Here is a 19,227-nt window from a genome sequence, read left to right as displayed (position 1 = left end):
TTTTCTGGGGGTGCTCCCCAATGTTTTAGTGGCAGGCAAAGTCAGATATTATGACACTCGTCTCAATTGTGCTGGGTCCACAAAATGCCCACAGCGGGGGCGCTCCCCGGCTCAGGGCCCCGCTCCTCCTGGGAGGGCTGCGAACCTTTGGGCTGCCCCTGGGCGGCCGTGAGGAGCTGCGGCTTGTGAAGGCGGTGTTTTTCCTCTCCAGAAGGGAGTTTCTGCCTCTTTTAACTCAGTTAGGATTGTCCGTTGTTGCAGGAGTTCCTCTTATCCAGATTTCAGTTCTGTCTCGGGTAATTTTTCCACGAGTAGTTGTAAATTGGCTGTGTCCGCGGGAGGAGGTGAGTTCCAAGTCTGCCTATGCCGCCATCTTGACTTCCTCCGCCCCGTAGTCAATTTTAAAACATTTTCCTCACCCCAGAAAGAAACTCTGTACTTATTAGTAATGTCACTCCCCATTTGTCCGTCTCCCGCAGCCCACTATCTATTTTCTATTTCTGTAGATTTGCTTATTCTGAACATTTCGTATAAATGGAAGCAGACAATATGTGGCCTTTTGTGACTGGCTTCTTTCATTTAGCATGTTTTCAAAGTTCAGCTATGTTGTAGCATGTATCAGTACTTTAGTCTGTTTTACGACTGAATAATAATCTGTTGTATGGATATACCACATTTTATTTATCCATTCATCAGTTGATGGACACTTGGGTTGCCTCCACCTTTAAACTGTTATGAATAATGCTGCTGTGAACATTCGTGAACAACTCTTGGTGTGGACACACATTTTCATTTCTCTTGGGTAGGTACCTAGGAGTGGAATTTCTGGCTCATATGGTATGTGTTTCACATTTTGTGCAACTGCCAGACTGGTTGCCACAGTGGCTGCCCCATTTTACATTCCCATTACTAGTGTATGAGGTTCTGATTTCTCCATATCCTCACCAATCCTGTCATTTTTTGCAGACTTCAAACTGGTCTGCCCACCTCTAATTTTTTTTCCTTTACATTTCTAAAATTTTGTTCTCTACAAAACTCGCAGTGTCTCCCCTGTTGCCTACAGAGTGAAGTTCCAGTTCCCTAGCATGGTGTCATCCTGTCCTCCACGCCCATCCCTGCTCTCAGGTCCAGCCGTGTTGGCGCTCACTTATCTCCCTGTTTCCCCATCACACCACGCTCTCCCTGCCTCTGCTTCACCACCCTCTACTGCAGTGCTGTTCGTTCCTCAAGGCTCAATGCAAGGGCTCTCTCCTTCACCTTCCTGGACGCCTTCAAGTGAATTGGTCTTCTCCACCGTTCATTGTTACCTGTATTCCTCTTTATTTCATTCAACTTTTGAAAAAAGTAATTGTTTATAGGTCTGTTGCCTCTGCTGAGCAGTGAGCCCTGGGGAAAAGAGTTGGTCTCACCCTTCTGTGTCCCCAGCACCTGGTGCCTTGCTGGGCATGGCAGATGCTCTGGGCAAGGGACTGAGGGGCTCGCTGGGTGACAGACCACACAGCTGTCCTGAGGCATTTGCTCGCCAACCTGTGTGCCTAGAGCTGGCGAGGCCCGTGGGTTTGGGGACTGGTTCCCAGTGGGGCCCTGGCACTTGGACATTTCCTGGCTTTTCATGGGCCCTCTCTCAGTCTGTCTTGCTTCCTCTCTAGAAGATTTGTGGACTGGCGCAGCCCCTGCCAGTGATGGGAAGCAGTGCTAAGTGGCAGTGCTGAAGCTCTCTGAGTATGGTAAGGACTGATGCTTGCCCATTTCGCTTCACTCCTGGTGGGGAGGGGCGTTTTCCTGGGTGGACCCTGCAGGCTCTGCAGCCTTCCTCCTGGGAGAGCTGTTGGCACATTCGAGGGTATGGATGCTTGACCTTCTGTTGAAGTGGCTTGCCGGGTCTCGTCACTGTTGCTGGAAAGGTACAAAGGTACCTTTGGAATCTGTTGGAATCTGTTATTCTGATGCCTGGATCTTCTGCTGTGTCGGGCTGTTGCTGGATGTTCCCAGCCTCTGTTCCTTTTTTTTTTTTTTTTTAATTTTTTTTTTTACTTTTTTTATTGAGGTCATAATAGTTTATAACATTGTGAATTTTTTGGTGTACATTATTGTTTGTAAGTCACTGTATAAATGCATCCCTTCCCCCTCATGCCCACCCCCAACCCCCTTGCCCCTGGTAACCACCAAACAGTTCTCTTTGTCCGTGTGTTAGTTTATCTTCCACTCATGAGTGAAATCACGTGGTGTTTGTCTTTCTCTCTCTGGCTTATTTCGCCTAACATAATACCCTCCAGGTCCATCCATGTTGTTGCAAATGGGACGATTTTGTCTTTTTATCCAGCCTCTGTTCCTTTTGCAGTGGATAGTACGCAGAACATGCTCCCGAAACAGATGGCACGGTTCCCCCAGACATGTTCTGGTCCTTATTTTTTCCCCCAGTGATCATTTGTTGTTCATTCCCCACCTTCTGAGAAGGCCATGGCTGTTGGAGGGAGAATAGATGATATGCTGGAGCAGAGTTGTATTCATTGTGGGTTGTTGAAGAGACAAGTGACATCTCAACTAAAAGCCACTCTTCTCTTCCCTCAAACCCTTGTTTCTAGATTCGAATTGCAGCCTTAAATGCCAGCTCCACAGTTGAGGATGATCATGAAGGAAGCTTTAAAAGTCACAAAACACAGACCAAGGAAGCCCAGGTATGTAATCCAGGGTCTTCCCCTGCAGGTAGACCTTGCTTCTCATTTCTGTAGATGACACCTCATTTTAAATGCATTGAGATGTCTCTTTAGTGAGACTTTAGAGGAAAATCCCATTTTGAAAGATGGCCAGCTCTCTATTTCATGTTAAGCCTGCTTCACTTAGAGATGGTCATACTGAAGAGAAATTTTTATTTATTCTGTGAGTATATGTTTGGGCCAGTTCAGCCCCTGGGCCCACTTCTCCAGCCAGGGCTGTCTTTCCATGCAGCCCGTTCTTCCTTCAGGCCTTGGGAGTTGGCACACCCAGGGGACGGTAGCATGGGAATGGGAGATGGTGCTTCGATGTTCCCCAGTGCCTCGCCCTCACTTTACAGTGTGAGGAGGCATTGAGGGGAGCTGCCTTGCTTGGGCCTCCCCGAAGGTCGGTGGGGAGCCAGGTTCAACTTCATTCTCTAGATTTTTGGTCTTTCCTCTCAACTACGAGGGCTGGCGGTGCTTCCATTTCAGCCTTCCTTCTGTCTCTCCACCCACGTCCTACCTTAATATAACAAGGGTTTGCTCCTGTCTTTGTTTTTTCTGAAATAAACGTATACCTCCCCCTTCACAGGAGAAACCAGGACAATCTGGAGCCTTCTCGGAAGTCTACTACTAGGAAGGGATGTCAGTGCCCCCTCTGTCCCGGAGGAGGTCGTCACCCTCCCTGGGCAATGATCAGGTTAGGGCAGAGTGGCAGACAGAAACCATCCGTACTCTCTAGGAATCTCGGGGTGATTCTGACTGTTGTGGCCACTCTCCCGGGTTCAGCCAAAAAGGGCCAGTTGGGCTCATAGCCTTGGCGTTGCTCTGACTCCATGTCCTGGGTCTCTGTGTTTTTTGCTGTTGCTTAGACTCAGTTGCACCTGCATTGCTCGGGTCTCCTTGGGGGGCTCCCAGGGGGTTCTTCTCCCAGTGGTGAGCTCCTGCGATACTGGAGTGTTAGGACTGTTTCCACTACAGAGGGTGCAGCTGGCAGTTCACGTGGCCTTGACTGCAGCCTCCCTTAAATACATTTTTGGCTTAAGAAAGACAAACCTTCGTACTGCGTGAAAACGTTTCCTATCATGGTTCACAGGAGGCAGAGGCTTTTGCCTTGTACCACAAGGCCCTGGATCTGCAGAAACATGACCGGTTCGAAGAGTCTGCTAAGGCCTACCATGAGCTCCTGGAGGCGCGCCTGCTGCGAGAGGTGAGGCACCAGCAGGCCAGGCCGTGGACCCTGGAGCCAGGCAGCCTAGATCTGACCTCTGCCCTCCCACGTCTTAACTGGGTAACCTTGGACACGTTGATTCCCCTCTCTGCCCCTCAACTTCCCACCTGTAGAGCATCTGCTTCGTTGGGTTGCTGTGTGGGTTGAGTGAATCCAGTGAAGTACATAGGGCGGTTCTCGGCGCTTAGTAAGAGCTCCCTCAGTGTCAGCTATCGTCATGACTTCATCTTCGCAACCACTCTGCCAAGAAGGTGGGGATATTTTCCCTATTTTACAGATGTGGAAACGGAGGCTTAGTGAGGTGTTGATGGCTCAAAGCCACCCAACTAGTGAAGTGTTAGAGCCAGGATTGGAGCCCACGGTTTTGTAATACCTGATGATCCTGCTGGCAGCGCGTTTTGGCAAATGCCATTTGGGCGACAGCCCATAAGCTCGGGGAGCCTGTGTAGGTGCACCATGAGCTTTGGAAAACGTAGTCAGAGAGAAGGGTTGGGAGAGACACACAGAGCCACATTATGATACGTTATGGCCGGGAGGGGCAGGCAGGGCCGGACCTGGATCCAGGGGAGGGATTGTGCTACTGGTGAGTGCCTGAAGCCTCAGTTGAATGAGTTTCAACCTGAAATTGATTTAGGTGTGTATTTCATTAGGAGGAAAGATTTTTGTTTTCAAGTGCCCAAACACCAAACACAGAGACAATGTGCAGTAAGGACAGACTCCATCCACAGGCATTTTCTGGAACACAGTCCTTCAGTTGAGCAGAGTCTCCTGTAGTCCTAGGAAGGCAGACACTTGTGTCTTAAGCCTCGCCCCTGGATGGTTTCTATCACTGATGAGGCAGAATGCTAACTGAGTTCTAACTGTCAGCTGAAAGTGTCTATCCCTTCTCTCACTCAAGGGATCTTTTCATATTTCTAATTGTGTAGCTTGTCAAGATTCTCTGGTGCTGGTTTAGTGCCTTGGAATTAGGGCCGTGGGAATTATGACCCACTACTCCCCTATTAGTAGGGAGGGAGTGAGGGCCCAGAGAGGATGAATGGCTTTATTCCGCTGCTGCTGAGCTCCAGCTGTGGGCCAGGTGCTGGCCGTGTTTCAGGAGTGGGTCTTCCCTCTCAGGCCACGGTGGAGCGGAACTTGGAGACGGGGGCAGGTAAGCACAGCACTGAGCCAGCAGTCTAAATACAGCACTAATGCAGGTGGGCCAGCACCGGATAGGGGCCAGGCACGGGGCCTGCGACCAGAGGGCGCTGGCCGTGTGTCAGCCTTATAGTCGTAGGGGTGTCCATCTCTCAGATTGTTTAGGACCCGTCCCCGTTTGCTTATAAAACTTGCTGATTATAAACAATTGAAAAGTACAGAAAATATACAGAAAAGTTTCTTTTCACACTCATCTGGCATTGGTGTACTTAATATGAAACTACGTTACATAATTATAGTCTTACAAACACTTGGCGTGAACTGGCCCTGGAACTCTGCTGACTCCTAGGAAGAGTACAGCTTAGCTGGTGGGCATGCTGGAGGGGGCTTGTTGGGGCGAGCCTTTCACGGAGGATGGAAAGTGGCGCTGAATCCAGCTGGTCAGTTAGGTGGACATTAATCACGAGAGTGTCCTCTGCTGTGTGTGGATGTGTCACTGACCATCTAGTCTCTGAAGTAGACTCATCCTCTGTGACTGTGTTCACACCATTTTTTGAATAGTTCTGTACCTGGAGGGGCAAAGGCACCTGGAGTCCAGCCCTGGTCAGCCCGTTCTTGGAGATCTTTGTGCAGTATGAACCAGATGACAGTAGAAGATAGTGAACGAGGCTTGACTCGAGCTTTTCAGTCTTCTCGATGTAATTCCTTAAGAGCTCTAGCGTAGATTTCTTGGATTAGTCAAGGGGTGCGTGAAGATTGCACGTCCTGTGGTCTTCCCTGTTCCAAACATGAACGACGTGTGAATGTGACCTGTCCCAGGACAAAGCTGGAATGTGGACCTGCCCCTGGGAAGAACTTCTTTGTGCTAGCGAGTTTTTCTGTTAGAAAATGTTTTACTCTTTGTCCTGTGGTTAGAGCAATAGTTTTTCTAATCAGTGGTTTCTTAGAAGTTGTAAGGTTTTCTAGGAGTTGTCGTAAAAGCTGTGGTGAAACAACTCTTTCCATAAAGTGTGTTTACAATCTTTATTCTCTTTTGGCTCCCTTTCACTTTTGATATTTAGGGTAGGAATTATTGTCCTTATATTACAGACGTCCTTGGGACACTACCTTTTTAGATAAAGTAACTTGTCCATGGTCGTGTGACAAGTTACAGAGTTGGGACCTCATCCTCCTGACTCCAAATCTGGTGCTCTTCCTGCTGCAGGATGTGGAGGGATGTGTAAGTTGCCCGGGGGCAGAAGGCAGGGCCTGGAGTTTCACCCCAGGCAGGTGCCCGGGCAGCCTGCTCATACCCTGTCCCGCCTTCTTCAGACCTGCCAGGCGGCAGCTGCTGGCTCCAGGCTTGAACTCTCAGACGTGGCGGTTCCCTTTGTCTCTTTTGGTGTCTAGGCTGTCTGCACACTTCCTCACGGTGGTCTGGCCTTTCTTCTCTGTGTTCAGAGCTGGAGGGGTCCTCTAACAGCATCTGGTGTAGCACTTTCATTCTCCGGTGAGGGTGGCCCAGACTGACCCAAGGGCCCGTGGCAGAGGCCAGCCCGGAAGCCAGGTGTCCTGCTGACTGCCTGCTGAGCTTCAGGGCCTAGGTGTCACTTCTGCTCCTCTGTTTTGTTCACAGGCAGTTTCGTCAGGTGATGAGAAAGAGGGGTTGAAACACCCCGGGCTGATGCTGAAATACTCCACGTATAAGAATCTGGCCCAGCTGGCAGCCCAGCGAGAGGACCTGGAGACCGCCATGGAGTTCTACTTGGAGGTGCGCTTTTGGCAATGCTCAGCTCCCACGGGTGCTTGAAGGCTCTTGGTGCAGGGGGTGAGGTTGTGGCCTTGTTGGCTGAAAAGAAGAATTTGCAGTGGTGCATCACCAAGCTGTAGTGCCCGAGGCCCTGGAGCAAGTTTAGAGAGGCCTGGAGAGCAGGGGCCTGCGTGTGAGTTCTTCCTCTGCCATTCCATGTAACTGCGCGTGAGTTGCTTAATCTCTCTGGGCCTCCAGGTCTACACCAGTATAGTGGGAGTAATAAAAGAAGAGGATGGTTGTGAAGGAATGAATGAAATGGATTGGTACAGATACAGGTGCTAAGAACTGAACCTGACACCTGGCACCCTGTACCCGTTCATAATAGTATTGCCATTATCTTCTGTGGGCACCTCTGATGTACAGACACCATGCTAACTGCTTTCCACGCACGTGCCGATCCTCACGCCATCTGGCAAGGAAGGTGTCTTTTTTTTTTTTTAAAGATTTTATTTATTTATTTTTTTCCCCCCAAAGCCCCAGTAGATAGCTGTATGTTATAGCTGCACATCCCTCTAGTTGTTGTATGTGGGATGCGGCCTCAGCATGGCCGGAGAAGCGGTGCGTCAGTGTGCGCCCGGGATCCGAACCCCCAGGCCGCCAGCAGTGGAGTGCGCACACTTAACCGCTAAGCCACGGGGCCGGCCCAAGGAAGGTCTTTATCCTCATTTTGGTGATGAGGAGACTGAGACTCGGGATCACTGCTGTCAGTGTAGGAGCAGGAATGTGAACCGAGGTCTGTCTAGAGTCCCCGAGACTCCCATGTTTTCTTGTCATTCTACTTCTTTCACCCATTGAATATGAAAGGAATGCAGATGTTCAGAGTGACACAGTGCGTCTAGAAAGTGTTCTGAATCAGATGGATTGGTCCATGTGGCTTCTGTGGCCATTTCCCTGGTGGTCTGAGTGGCCAGGCTGGTGCTGCGCCCCTCCCGTGACCATGGGCACCTGCGCAGGAGACAGCCGACTGAGTGTGTGCGCCCTCTGCTTGTGCTGCTCCCAGGCAGTCATGCTGGACTCCACGGATGTCAACCTCTGGTATAAAATCGGACACGTGGCCCTGAAGCTCATCCGGGTTCCCCTGGCTCGCCATGCTTTTGAGGAAGGGCTGCGGTGCAATCCTGACCACTGGCCTTGCTTGGACAACCTCATCACTGTCCTGTACACCCTCAGCGATTACACAAGTGAGTTAGGCTTTGGTGCTTTCTCCCATGTGCTCGTGTTTTGGGGACAGAAGAAGGAGGGCGGCTTGGGCAAGTTGGAACCCAAAGTAAACACTGGGGGCTTTCTGCCCACTGTCGGGGAGAATGGAGATGTTTTTGCATCCTGCTTTGTTCTGCTTGTCTTTCTTAATCAAGGTTTATCAAGTGCATTGTAGTAATAAGTAGCTTGTTCTTTGAGTGGTTTTCACTTTGGTTATCTCATTTTATCTCCCTGCACTGTCCCATCATGTGCCAGAACCAATTTCTGTAATATGCTGATAGATGGCCAGGCAGTTGCAGCTTGACTCCTTCTGGTGCCAGGGACCTCACTACCTCTTGAGGCAGCCCATTCCTTTGCAGATCAGCAGGGCTACTGGAAAGGTCTCTGCCAGACAGAGCCCCAGTCTGCCTTCTAGTTGCTTCAGCTCCCTGGCCCCGACCTTGCCCTCTGCTCTGCAGAGAACACATCTGCCCTTGCATGGGCTGGTCCTAAGGCAGATACTGATTAGGTGTTCTGGGCATCCTGTGGCGGGGCCTCCTCTGGGTGCCCTTTGAGGCTGGGCGGGGGGTGGCTGTCCAGGAGCACTCCGAGCAGGGCTGAGTGCAGGGGGAGCTGGCTGCCTGTGCTGCAGGCTGGTCCCCACAGAGTCCAGTTATTCTTTTCAGTACAGACATGCTGACGAGCACTTACCACTTCGAAGGTTTAAGCCTGGCAAACTGACTTGCAGAGGCTTTTTCCTTCCTTTTTCACAGACAAATAGCACCAGGATGGAGTATGTTGAGAAGCACTAGGCCCTGCTCACCCGTCCCCACCTCCAGTTCTTGTTCTTCGTAACCACTTTTTAAATCTTTTTAATTGAGGTGAAACACACACACAATAAAGTGCACAAGTTTGAGGTCCATCAGTGTCTGTGCACGAAACACGTCAAGATCCAGAATGTTTGCAGAGCCCATAAGGCGGGCTGCTTTGGGTCTTGTTCCAGTCATTACCCACCCCTGAGGTGACCTTGATTTCTCCCTGTTGTCACCAGAGATGTGCTCTGCTTGTCGTCGAGCCTCTAGGGCATGTCAGCTGGCGGCATGCTCTTCTCAGCCTGGCTCCCCTGGCTGCGTCGTCCCACCTGTGAGCACACCTGTGTAGGGCGCGGCAGTTGCTAGGCCTCTTACAGTGCCGTGTGGTCTGTTACGTGCATCTACACATTGGGCCATCCTGTGCTTGCCCGTTTGGGTTATTGCCAGGTTTGGGCTCTTGCATCACGCTGCTGTGAATGTTCTTGCACACTTCCTCCGGTGGACATAAGAACCTGCTCTGTTGGTTGCCCGAGTTTTCATTCCTACCAGCAGAATATGCTAGTCCCCGGGGGCACTGTTTTGACTCTAGCAGTGTCTTCTTCCAGAGGCTGTTAGTCGTGAATGCTCTTCCCGCAGCTTGAGTGCCACCTTGAGATGGACAGTCTTGTATTCAGCCTTCTTTCCTTGGCCACCTGGTTTAGTTGTCTGCACCCCTCTCTCGTGATAGGAGAAATTGTGCTTGGGAAGTTTACGTCCTTGTGGGAAAAATAGGTTTGGGTGATTGGACTGATGCATGTATCTTTGAGAGTCCTGATAGATTTTATTTTTATTTTATTTATTTATTTGGTGAGGAAGATTGGCTCTGAGCTAACATCTCTTGCCAATCCTCCTCTTTTTGCTGAAGAAAATTAGCCCTGAGCTAACATGTGTGCCCATCTTCCTCTATTTTATACGTGAGACGCTACCACACATGGCTTGATGAGTGGTGCACATGTCTGCACCCGGGATTCGAACCTGCAAACCCCAGGCTGCCGAAGCAGAGTGTGTGAACTTAACCACTACAGCACCAGGCCGGTCCCCTGATAGATTTTACACTCACTTAAACCCCAAATTAGAAGCAGCCTGTTAAATCGACGCCCAGTGGCATTTACACGTTTGAAATGAGTGGGCAGGGGTGCTCAGGGTAATGCCTTCCCAATGCTGGAGCGTTAGTGGAGTGCAGCTAGCATGGTGAGCTCTGCTGCCACTAAAATGCCTGCCGAGAAACAGCATCATCCAGATGCTCAGCGCCTCCCTGGTCTTCTCTCTGGAAGTCTCTGACGGCCACTTGTGTCCCACCATGGTCCCAGAGAAGCCATGTCCTTGTTTGTGTGAGGCAGGAACCTCTGGGCCATCTACCGAGCCTTTCAGTCAGCAGCTCGCTGGGCGTGCTGGGACTGCACAGACCCCTCCCTGCTCACCGGCGGCACTGCCTTCACGTGTCTTGGGGGGTGTGGTCCCTGTGGAGCTTTGTGACCAGGCTCTGTTCTCTCCCGCAGTAGCGCACTAAGACACTGCTTCCTTCTCTTTCCCAAAGCTTCCATGCCCTAAGCTCTACTTCTGCTCTGGCGTTTCTTCTTCCTCACCCTGGCTGCTCTTTTCCTGGTTATTCTCAATAGGAGTGACTTGTACCCACACTCTTACTCAGAAGCTGAGCAGGGCCTGGTAGCGGTCGCAGGGCATGGGCAGAGTGGAACCGGGGCTCTGCTGCCCTGTGCTGTTTCCCCGTGTATTCACAGGGGGCCTGGCAGCACCGAGCCCACTGGGGATTGTAGCAGTCACCTTTGTCAGGGCTGTCCCCACCTGCAGATACTAAAGGCTTTCATCATCACATGCCAGCTCTGCCTTGTCGGTCCACACTCTCCCATTCTTCTCTGTGTGTTAATTTGCCTGTTATTGTCTCCACTCCTGGAGGAGCCAGAGTGGGCACATGCTCTCCAGATCGTTCATTTGAGAACAGATTAGTGGCTACCAGAGGGGAACGGGGTTGGGGGCGGGCATAAGGGGTAAGGGGCTCATGTATATGGTGACTGACCATAAAGTACAACTGAAATTTCAAAATGTTATAAACTATTATGACACCAATAAAAAAAAAAGAAACAAAGCTTGACCTTGGTTTGCAGGTGGCTGCGTGCATATGTTGGTTGTAGCCAAAAAGGTAGAGCTATGTATGGTCACTCCAATATGGCCCCAAAAGATACTGGAGGAGTGAAAGCCTTCCTGTAGGCAGAATCTTGAGCATGGAATGTTGTCCCTTTTCCAAAAGGTTTGGTTGGATCGTCAAAGTCTTAGAGGAAGCAGGATTTGAAGACTGGTTTCAAGGAGTGGAGGGAAGGGCAGCAGCAGGATCTCTCAGAATTGGCCCAGACCCTGAACACACACCTGTCTGTGTCTCTGCTCACCAGAAGCCCCTGACCCTGAAGAAGAGCCTCTGCATAACCAGGGGGACAGGACGACCCCTCTGTGAGGGCATCCACTGCCTTCCTCAGCCAGCCCAGGGCTCGCTCCATAAACAAGCAGGTGGAGTCGCAAGGACAGAAAATGCACATGGACTCAACGACGGGGCTTCTTGTCACCAAGCTGACTAGCCACCTTGCCACCCTACACAGCCAGCCCTGACTCCCAGAGTTGGCAACGCGTATCAGGGCTCCAATCAGCTCCTGGGTGGAAGACGACCTCCACTGGTCCCTGCCGTGGGGATGGGACAGTAATTTGTTAGAATTGGAACAGGCACATGGGCTGAGTTTGAATTTTCAATTCCTTCCCTCCCTGCTTCTGCCAGTGCCGTCATGTGGGGACACTGTCCCAGGTGTCCGTAGATATTCGGGCAACGGCTCTCATCACCTCCTGTTTCATTGAGGAAGAGCCTCGATTTGTTTGGGAACGTGCTTCTTCCTCGTACGGTTCAGGTGTGAGCCGATCATCTGGCCCAGTCTCGGTGATCCCGTTCTCTGTGCCAGTGACCCAGTGCTGGGCAATGAGACACAGTGCCTTTTTTGACAGGCGTTTTTCTTTCTGATACACAGCATTGGCCAGGAATTCTTCCCCCTTCTGCCTGGGGGTGTCGCATCTGGGGAGGCACCGCTGCAGCTTCCCAGCCATGAGCCTGGGGACAGAGCTGACACCAGTGGAGCCAGCAGGCAAGGGAATCTCAGAGAAGCAGAGCTGGTGGGCTGAGGCCATCCCGAAGTCACCACCTACAGACTTCTGGTTGTGTGAGATCGAGGATCTCCTGTTGTTGAGCCGACTGAGTCCTGGTTTTCTGCTTCTTACAGTTGAAGATGTCCTAACAGATGCCCCATTAACTATACAAACGTGACACCCGTGCGATTTTCCATCCAACAAAGGCAGTCACGTCAGTGAACAGAGAGGGGCGGATGCCTGTGGACCTCAGGCCTGCGTCAGGAATCCCATCACGCAGAAGCAGACGACCTCAGAGTGGAACAGCCTGCTGCAGGTCCCACACCAGCAGAACCACCACACCCACTCCAGAGTGAAGATCTGGGTCACCCTAACGGGCAGAGAGCCTCAGCCAGTGGAAGAGCTGGCCAAGACGAGAGCGGAGAACAGAGGAGGGAAGTCACCGATGCTGGCAACAGCCTGTGACCAGTTCCAAAACCAAGGAGCAGAGCCTCTGCCTGTGTTTCCAGACTTTCTGTGTCACATGCTTTACAACAAATGCACCCACTACTTTTCTTTTCCTTAGTTTTTTCCTTACTCTTTCTTCTTCTTTCCTCCTCCTATGGGGGGTCTTGATGGCAGGTAAATTTACCATTAAGTGTGTAGATGGCAGAATATCAAGAGGTTAACTGCAGGGATGGCAGAAGGGTCGTCAAGTGGAAGCCCTGCGCTCAGAGAGAACATCTCCACTAGATTGGCCTGGTGGCTGTGACAAGACAGTGCTGGGAGTGGTGTCACTCAGGCAGGGGTGAAGAACACATGCTGGTATAGATGATGGGATGGCTGAGGAATGTTAAGAGGGGCAGGTATGGAGCTGAATATATAAGAGAAAGGTGTCTACACCCACCGGGTAGCTAGCACAGGGGTGGGCTGTGGGGGCCATTTGTCTATCTGCCCAGCATTGCTTCTCTCCCCTCCTTCACAGGTGTAGGCGGGTGACCCAGGGTGGGCCAGGAACACCTGTTTTCCTGGATTCGGAATCTTGACCACAGGCAGTGGAGCTGGACTGTGGTGGAGCCCACTGGCTGCCGAGGTCCTCGGCCCCGCCCTGGTCCAGTCCCGCTCCAGGCCTGGCCTTTGAGCACTTCCTTTCATTCTGTGAGCTGCTGCAGTGTCCTTCCAGTTACTACAGTTTCCCATTCAGTCAGTCAGAGTCGTTCTCTCTTGTTTGTGACCCAAGATCTGCCATCAGCTGGATACTTGGGGAAGTGAGGCCCGGGGGAAATACTTGTTTACGGTCGAAGAGCACTTGCTGGACGGGGGACTAGAAACCCGGAGTCCTCCTCCCTCACAGCACAGGACTCTTCCCTCTGCCAGACCGCACGGAAATGGGACTCTCCTGGTGGAACTCCAGGCAGAGTAAGAGGCTGGGGGAGCAGCTGATCTGTGTCCGGGCCTGCCGGGCATCTTCCTTCTCCCACATTCCTCAGCCTGCAGACTGGGGTGCCCTCATTAAAGGGTACTGGGGGTACGCAGCAAGCACTTACCTTCCCAGCTTGATGGCCAGGGGCCCTGCAAGCAGCGCTCCAAAGAGGCCCCCCAGGGGGAACAGGGACACGATGAGGGACCACACAAGCAGAACCAGGTGGTCGGGCAGTGGCCGGCTGGTCCGCCCCTACCACGTCTCATTGGTGAAGTCCTGAATGTGCTGTAGACAGAGATGCCCGTCAGCCTCCCGGGGAGGGGGCTCCACACCTCAAAGCTTCTCCCCCACAGGGCTGTGCCTCTGCAAGCGGGCACCAGGTCTCCTGAGCGATTCTCCTCCGAGGGGCAGGAACACACCTGCCCAGCCAGCACTGTGCAGGGCCCGTGCCGCTCTATCTCACGCAGTGTCTCCTGCAGCCAGTGCTGGACAGACTCCCTGTGCCCCCCGAGTCCACTCTCACCCCGTCCCCTGCTTGAGGCCCAGGAAGCCACTTGCACGGGCCACATCAGCAGGCCACCTCGCTCACTGGCTCTCTGTGGGCCTCAGCCCGTGTGAGCCCCCGCAGGGCATCAGAGGAGGCAGGAGAGAGAGGCCATCCGAGGGGGTGGTCTGTGCCCGGAGTGCCGGGGTTCCCTCCTTGTGAGGTCACCTCAGGCTGGTTGCGACGCTCGACCCGAGGTCACTGCGCCTGTCAAGGGGGCTGACGCCACACGGCTCTGTCCTTCCGGTCTCAGTAACTGCTCCTCGCACTGTCCCTCTGGGGGTCGGGGTGGTAACATCAGTGCTACTAACCCTGCATTCTTGCACTACGCCCACCTCATGTGTTCTCTATGCCCCTCAGTCCTCTGTAAGCCTGTCATGGTAGCTACACCTACTGACTCATCTGGAGTGGGCCACGTGAGACGGGGCCTGAAGTGGGGTCATGGCAGAGACACAGGGAGAAATGGCTGGATGCTAGAAGTAGTTAGGAAGGACTTGGTGTCCGAGGGAGGAGGGCAGATTCGAGGCTGACCCCCAGTCACTGGGCGGACAGTGGACTGCTGCCATCAGGAACTCAGGAGGACATGTGGGTTAGGGGGAGGATGCAGAACTGGGTTTCAACCCATGGGACCTGTGGGACATCCCCAGGGAGGTGAACCCCTGGGAGAAAGCGCCACCAACTGGATGCTGGCCTGAAGCCCCAAAGCTGGCAGTGTTGGCCCTCGCCCAGCACCCACTGGGATGATGAGGGGGCACAGAGGGTACATACCAAGGTCGGGGCATTGATGATGGAGAGGTTGTAGCCAAACTGAAAAGTCCCACCAATGCCAGCCGCACAGATGGTCAGGAGCAGGACCCTGCCCTGAATCTGTGGAGAGAGGGGACGACACAGGGTGATCCTAACAGCCTCCACCTCCGTCCCGGGGCCGCAGCCTCCCAGTCACAGCATTGCCTGATGCAGGCAACGAGAGCAGGACAGGAGTTAACCTAGGACACAGAGCTAGCAGAGAGCAGAGGAACCCAAGCTGCCTCTGAGTCTAGGACCCCGCTGACCCCTTGCCCCCACCCCGCCTCAACAGCATTTTCCTGAGATGGACAGCAGTTCCCGGCCCTCCATGCCGGGCTGCCCCCAGGCTTGCCTGCTGTGGCTCGGCAGGACCATGCTCTGAGCTGGGGCCACAGTGTGTGAAGTCTGCCCCTGGCAGGACAGCAGCCCCTGAGCCCCAATGACTCGCCCCACTGCAACATTCTCCAACAGAGTGCCTGGGCCTCCTTCTCTTAATTCCCAGCCTGGTCTGCATGAGGCTAACAGAAGGGGCCACATGGACCTACACATGTGGGGACTTGGGAGGCATATGGAACAGCAGAGAGCAGCCACAGCTGGCGGCTGTGCCTGGGTCCCGATGCCCGCCCTGCCCTTGCTCCCTCGTCCTCTCTGAGTCACTTCCTCGCTGGACCTGGAGATAATAATGCCTACTTCCAGGCTGGGGCACAGCTGCAGTACACGTATGCCACACACACTGGGTCCCATAAAGGACAGCTCTTCATCCTAGAGTGACACCCTTAGGAACAGAGAGAGAACTCCCCAAGGCACCAGCCATGAGGACTTGGTGTCCTGATGCTCCGTCCCATTTAAATTGGTTTTTTTTTTAGGAATTCACAATCTTATTTCTATTTTTCTTTTTATAATTTTTAATTACAAAAAAACATGCTCGTTAAAATTCTTGAAAATTCAGTCTCCACTCCCTCAAAGGCACAACAATGAACTGCTTCCCTCAGATGTTTTCCTGGGCATTCACAAAGTAGTTAACTAAACAAAAATCAAATTGTTGATCTTTTCCCAGTAAATCCTACTGCCTTTCTTGTTCTGGCAAATCGTCCTGCAAATTTAAAGTACTGCAAGTCAAACTGATCATTTTTAAATACTTAAATACAAGTTTCATGGCAGAAGGATGTTTGGCTAAAGGTTTTCTGAAGAACTTCCAGAACCTGAGGACTGTTTATTCATTTGTCAGTCAAACCAAGTGCCTGTCCCAGCCAGGAACTGTGCTGGGGGCACATACAGCTGGCAGAAGCGGGACATGCATGCGCCACTTGGTGAGACACTGTGCTGGGGGTGGGAGGCAGAGGGAGTGGTTCTGGAGGGCAGGGTCCTGCCAAAGATGGTGCCACAGGTCTGGAGACTGGTCTGTGACAGGCACCCTTGCTGCCCACAGTTCCTATAAGTAACTTCCTCCCAAGCTGGAAGCCATAGGAGAAAGGCAGGGGACAACCCAGCAGTCTGGTCTCACTGGAGTCCCGTCAAAGCTCCATGCTGGCTGCATGGAGGTGCGAGTTCCACTAAGATAGCAGATCTGCAGAAAGCAGCAAGAGGCACAGTGCCTGATGACAACCGAGCCTGTGTGGCAGGGGATGCTGGCAGGTCTCCAAGACAGCAGGAAATTATTTAATTCCATGAGCTTGTGCATGGAGATTGCCTAGTCCCGTGCCAGGTCGTGAAAAGCATCGAGACATTAGCTAGGACAGTGATTAAGTCAGTGAACAAAGATTTCTTGCCTCCCTACCATGGGCAATAACTCTACCATTCTAGGACACGGGGATACAGCAGTGAACAAGAGACTAAACCCGTGACCTCATGGAGCTTTCCTTCCAGCAGGAAGGACAGGCACTAACAAAGCGAAGAAGGACAAGGTCCAGTCTGTCAGCTAGTGCGATGGAGACGTAAGGCGGGGGGGCGGGCATCGGCACAAAGACTTGAAGGAGGTGCGGATCTCTGAAGGGAATCGGCGCGGGGTGGGGGGAAACCCAGAGACGGGGTGGCGGGCCGTGTGGGCGTTCTCTTCTGGTGCCCTCATCCCCTCGGCGGAGGAGGACGTCAGGATACAACTTGGAGGGAGCGTGCAAGAGCAGACTACGGTTGGGGAAGAGGTGAGGGAGGGAAACAGTCACAGGAGGGGGAGGCAGCCGGGACTGCAGTGCCCAGGGGCTGCGGCCTCTTGGAGCGCGTCCGGCCCGCACGAGGACGAGGTGCGCGCCGGCCTCGCGAGGGATGCCAGCCCGGGATGCCGCCGGCCCCCGGATCTGCAGACAGGTGGCCCCACGCCGCCCTGCACGGGCCCCCAGGCCCTCCCCGCGCGTGCACACTTGATCATGCTCGTCTGAGCCCAGCACCTAACTCCAGTGCACAAACAAGCACAAGGGGTTTCTGTACGTTTGACGCCTTCGTGACGCTTCCCAGAGCGGCACCACCCGTCTTCACGCTGGTCCGCAGTCCCTTATCTGAAACGCCTGGGCCGGGCGGGCTTTGGACTTCAAACCTTTCCAGATCGCAGGAGGACATCGAGCACGTACACATGTCTCCAGAATTTTGGGAAACAGTGGCCTGTGCTGACCTGCCCTGCCCCAGGAGAACCGCAGCCCCCATGGCCGCGCAGGTCGCAGCGCATGCGCCCTGAGGGCAGGGAGGTGCAGTTACTTCACTAGGACGTTCGCCAGAAGCGAATCTGAGCCGAGAGGAAGAAACGCATGCGCAGCGAGCGTTTGCGGGGCGCACACCAGTGTAGAGGCAGAATCGCATGCGCAAGCGCAGTGGGTGCTGAGGGAGGTCTGGTGAGCAGAGGGCTCGCGCAAAGTGTACCCGTGGCCAGAGCGCGCGGCCGAGACGCATGCGCTGGCGCAGTGGCGCTCGGAACAGCTAGACTCCCACGGGGACAGCGGCCGAGGCGCAGGCGCAGGCGCACAGGGTGTTAAAAGGTGTGGGGGCGGCGAGCGGGACACCCGGGTTTCCTTCATCCTCCATCCCTTTCTTTCTGCATCTGTGAGGCTGAAAAGCCGCTCCCTCCTTACTCCGCCGAGCCTGTCGCCCATCTCTGCAGACCGGAAGGGAGTTTGGCCCGAGGTCACCCGGGCCAACGCCCTGCACCCCCCCCGCAGGTCCCAGCCTGCGGCTCTGATCACCGTGCCCCAGACTTCCCTGCAGTTCCGGCCCAGACCGCTCGTCCCCTCCGCCGCTGCCGCTTCCGGAGTGAATCTGCCCGTCCCCGCCTCGCTCCCCCTGGGACCTCCGCCACCACTCCTTCTGGCCCCCCTGCCCGGCCTCCTTTTTCCCCCCTCCGGCGCCCCTGCCGCCACTAGGGCCCGGGAGGCCCCAGTCCTTGGGAGGCCCCTGTCCCTGGGCATTGTGTGAAGGCCTAGCGCTCAATTCTGCACAGACATCCCCACCCTGCCCCAGTCAAGGTGTCCGCACTCCTTCCCCAGAGGTGGGGCAGAATTAGGAGACCGAAAGGCCCGCCTACCAGTCTCTGGAGCGCTCGCATCTGTCGGTCCCGGCCGAGCCAGTGACTTGGAATGCGGAGACGAGAAGCGGTCTCGGGTTGCTGCCAGGGGATCCATTGCGTGACATGCCCGCCCCGCCTATAGTCGGGGCGCGGTCGGAGGTGAGGAACTGTAGGGTCCGCTGGGCCGGATCCATCTTTTATTTCTCAGGGCTTCTCAGCCCCTGCATGGAATCCAGGAATTGGATAAAGGCCAAAACAAAACCAGACTTGCCAAAGATAGTATTTGTGGTCGGAGAATCATAGACCTGCAAGTGCCCTTAGGAAGTGATCTGAGCCGAGACTGATGGGACGTGCCCCAGGATGGATCCTGCAGTATCGCTGTTGCTCATGCTTGGTTTTTGTTTGATGTTTGCTTCTCTGAACGTTTAAAAATCTCTAAAAACACCATGCATTCTTAAGGAAAAATACAATACATACAATATGAGCGGTTGCTAATTGCATGCTTTTCTGCATCTATTGAGATGATCAGATGGGTTTCTACTTTACTGTTTAAAAGCTCAATTACATGCATAGTTTCTAATGATTTCTAGTGTTCCTTGAATTCTTGGGGTAAACACAACTTGCTCATAATGTTGTAATTACTATTAACACATTGTTGGTTTCAGTTGCTAATATTTTCTTTAGATAGATTTATTTTTCTCAAAACAACTATTGTTTTTTTCTCTGCTTAAAAAATCACTAAGGAAACAATGGACTAATACTGGTGCTGGGACAATGGATTATCTATATAGGGAAAATTGAAATTGGATCTCTACCTCACCTGATACATAAAAATCATTCCAGGTGCGTACAAACTACTGTGAAGCACAAACTTTAAACATTTTACAAGAAAAAAAAGAATATTTTTGTAACCTCAGGGTAACTCTCAGGTTTCTTATGAGAATTTAACATTAAAATTAAAAATCTGTGTTAAAGGAC

The 19,227-nt window shown here is 52.9% G+C and overlaps 2 protein-coding genes and 1 long non-coding RNA gene across 7 annotated transcripts in view; 2 read left to right on the top strand and 1 right to left on the bottom strand.

The window, feature by feature from the left end:
* The window catches only part of LOC131398392 (calcineurin-binding protein cabin-1-like), a 36,490-nt gene extending 24,245 nt beyond the window's left edge, over window positions 1-12,245 (top strand). For 2 of the 4 annotated variants that reach the window (XM_058531901.1, XM_058531899.1), the window contains exons 2-6: window positions 1,650-1,727; window positions 2,586-2,678; window positions 3,793-3,906; window positions 6,680-6,814; window positions 7,857-8,253. In XM_058531901.1, the coding sequence (XP_058387884.1) occupies window positions 1,725-1,727; window positions 2,586-2,678; window positions 3,793-3,906; window positions 6,680-6,814; window positions 7,857-8,231 (720 nt within the window). In that variant the 5' untranslated portion in view covers window positions 1,650-1,724 and the 3' untranslated portion in view covers window positions 8,232-8,253. Of the gene's footprint in view, window positions 1-1,649; window positions 1,728-2,585; window positions 2,679-3,792; window positions 3,907-6,679; window positions 6,815-7,856; window positions 8,254-12,161 lie in introns of those variants that run through there. The other 2 variants (XM_058531902.1, XM_058531900.1) reach the window with 2 other exon arrangements.
* Window positions 1-19,227, top strand: part of LOC131398381 (cationic amino acid transporter 4-like) — a 110,896-nt gene that overhangs the window by 272 nt on the left and 91,397 nt on the right. The window lies entirely within an intron of this gene.
* LOC131398418 (uncharacterized) lies at window positions 13,688-18,324 on the bottom strand. Its single transcript, XR_009216879.1, has 3 exons — window positions 18,268-18,324; window positions 14,742-14,840; window positions 13,688-13,714 (listed from the first exon to the last, which is right to left on the bottom strand). It is a non-coding gene; the product is annotated as an uncharacterized LOC131398418 (long non-coding RNA).

The sequence above is a fragment of the Diceros bicornis genome, chromosome 35 (genome assembly GCF_020826845.1).
Source record: "Diceros bicornis minor isolate mBicDic1 chromosome 35, mDicBic1.mat.cur, whole genome shotgun sequence".
NCBI classification, from domain to species: Eukaryota; Metazoa; Chordata; class Mammalia; order Perissodactyla; family Rhinocerotidae; genus Diceros; species Diceros bicornis.
This window is presented reverse-complemented; position numbering and strand designations above follow the sequence as displayed.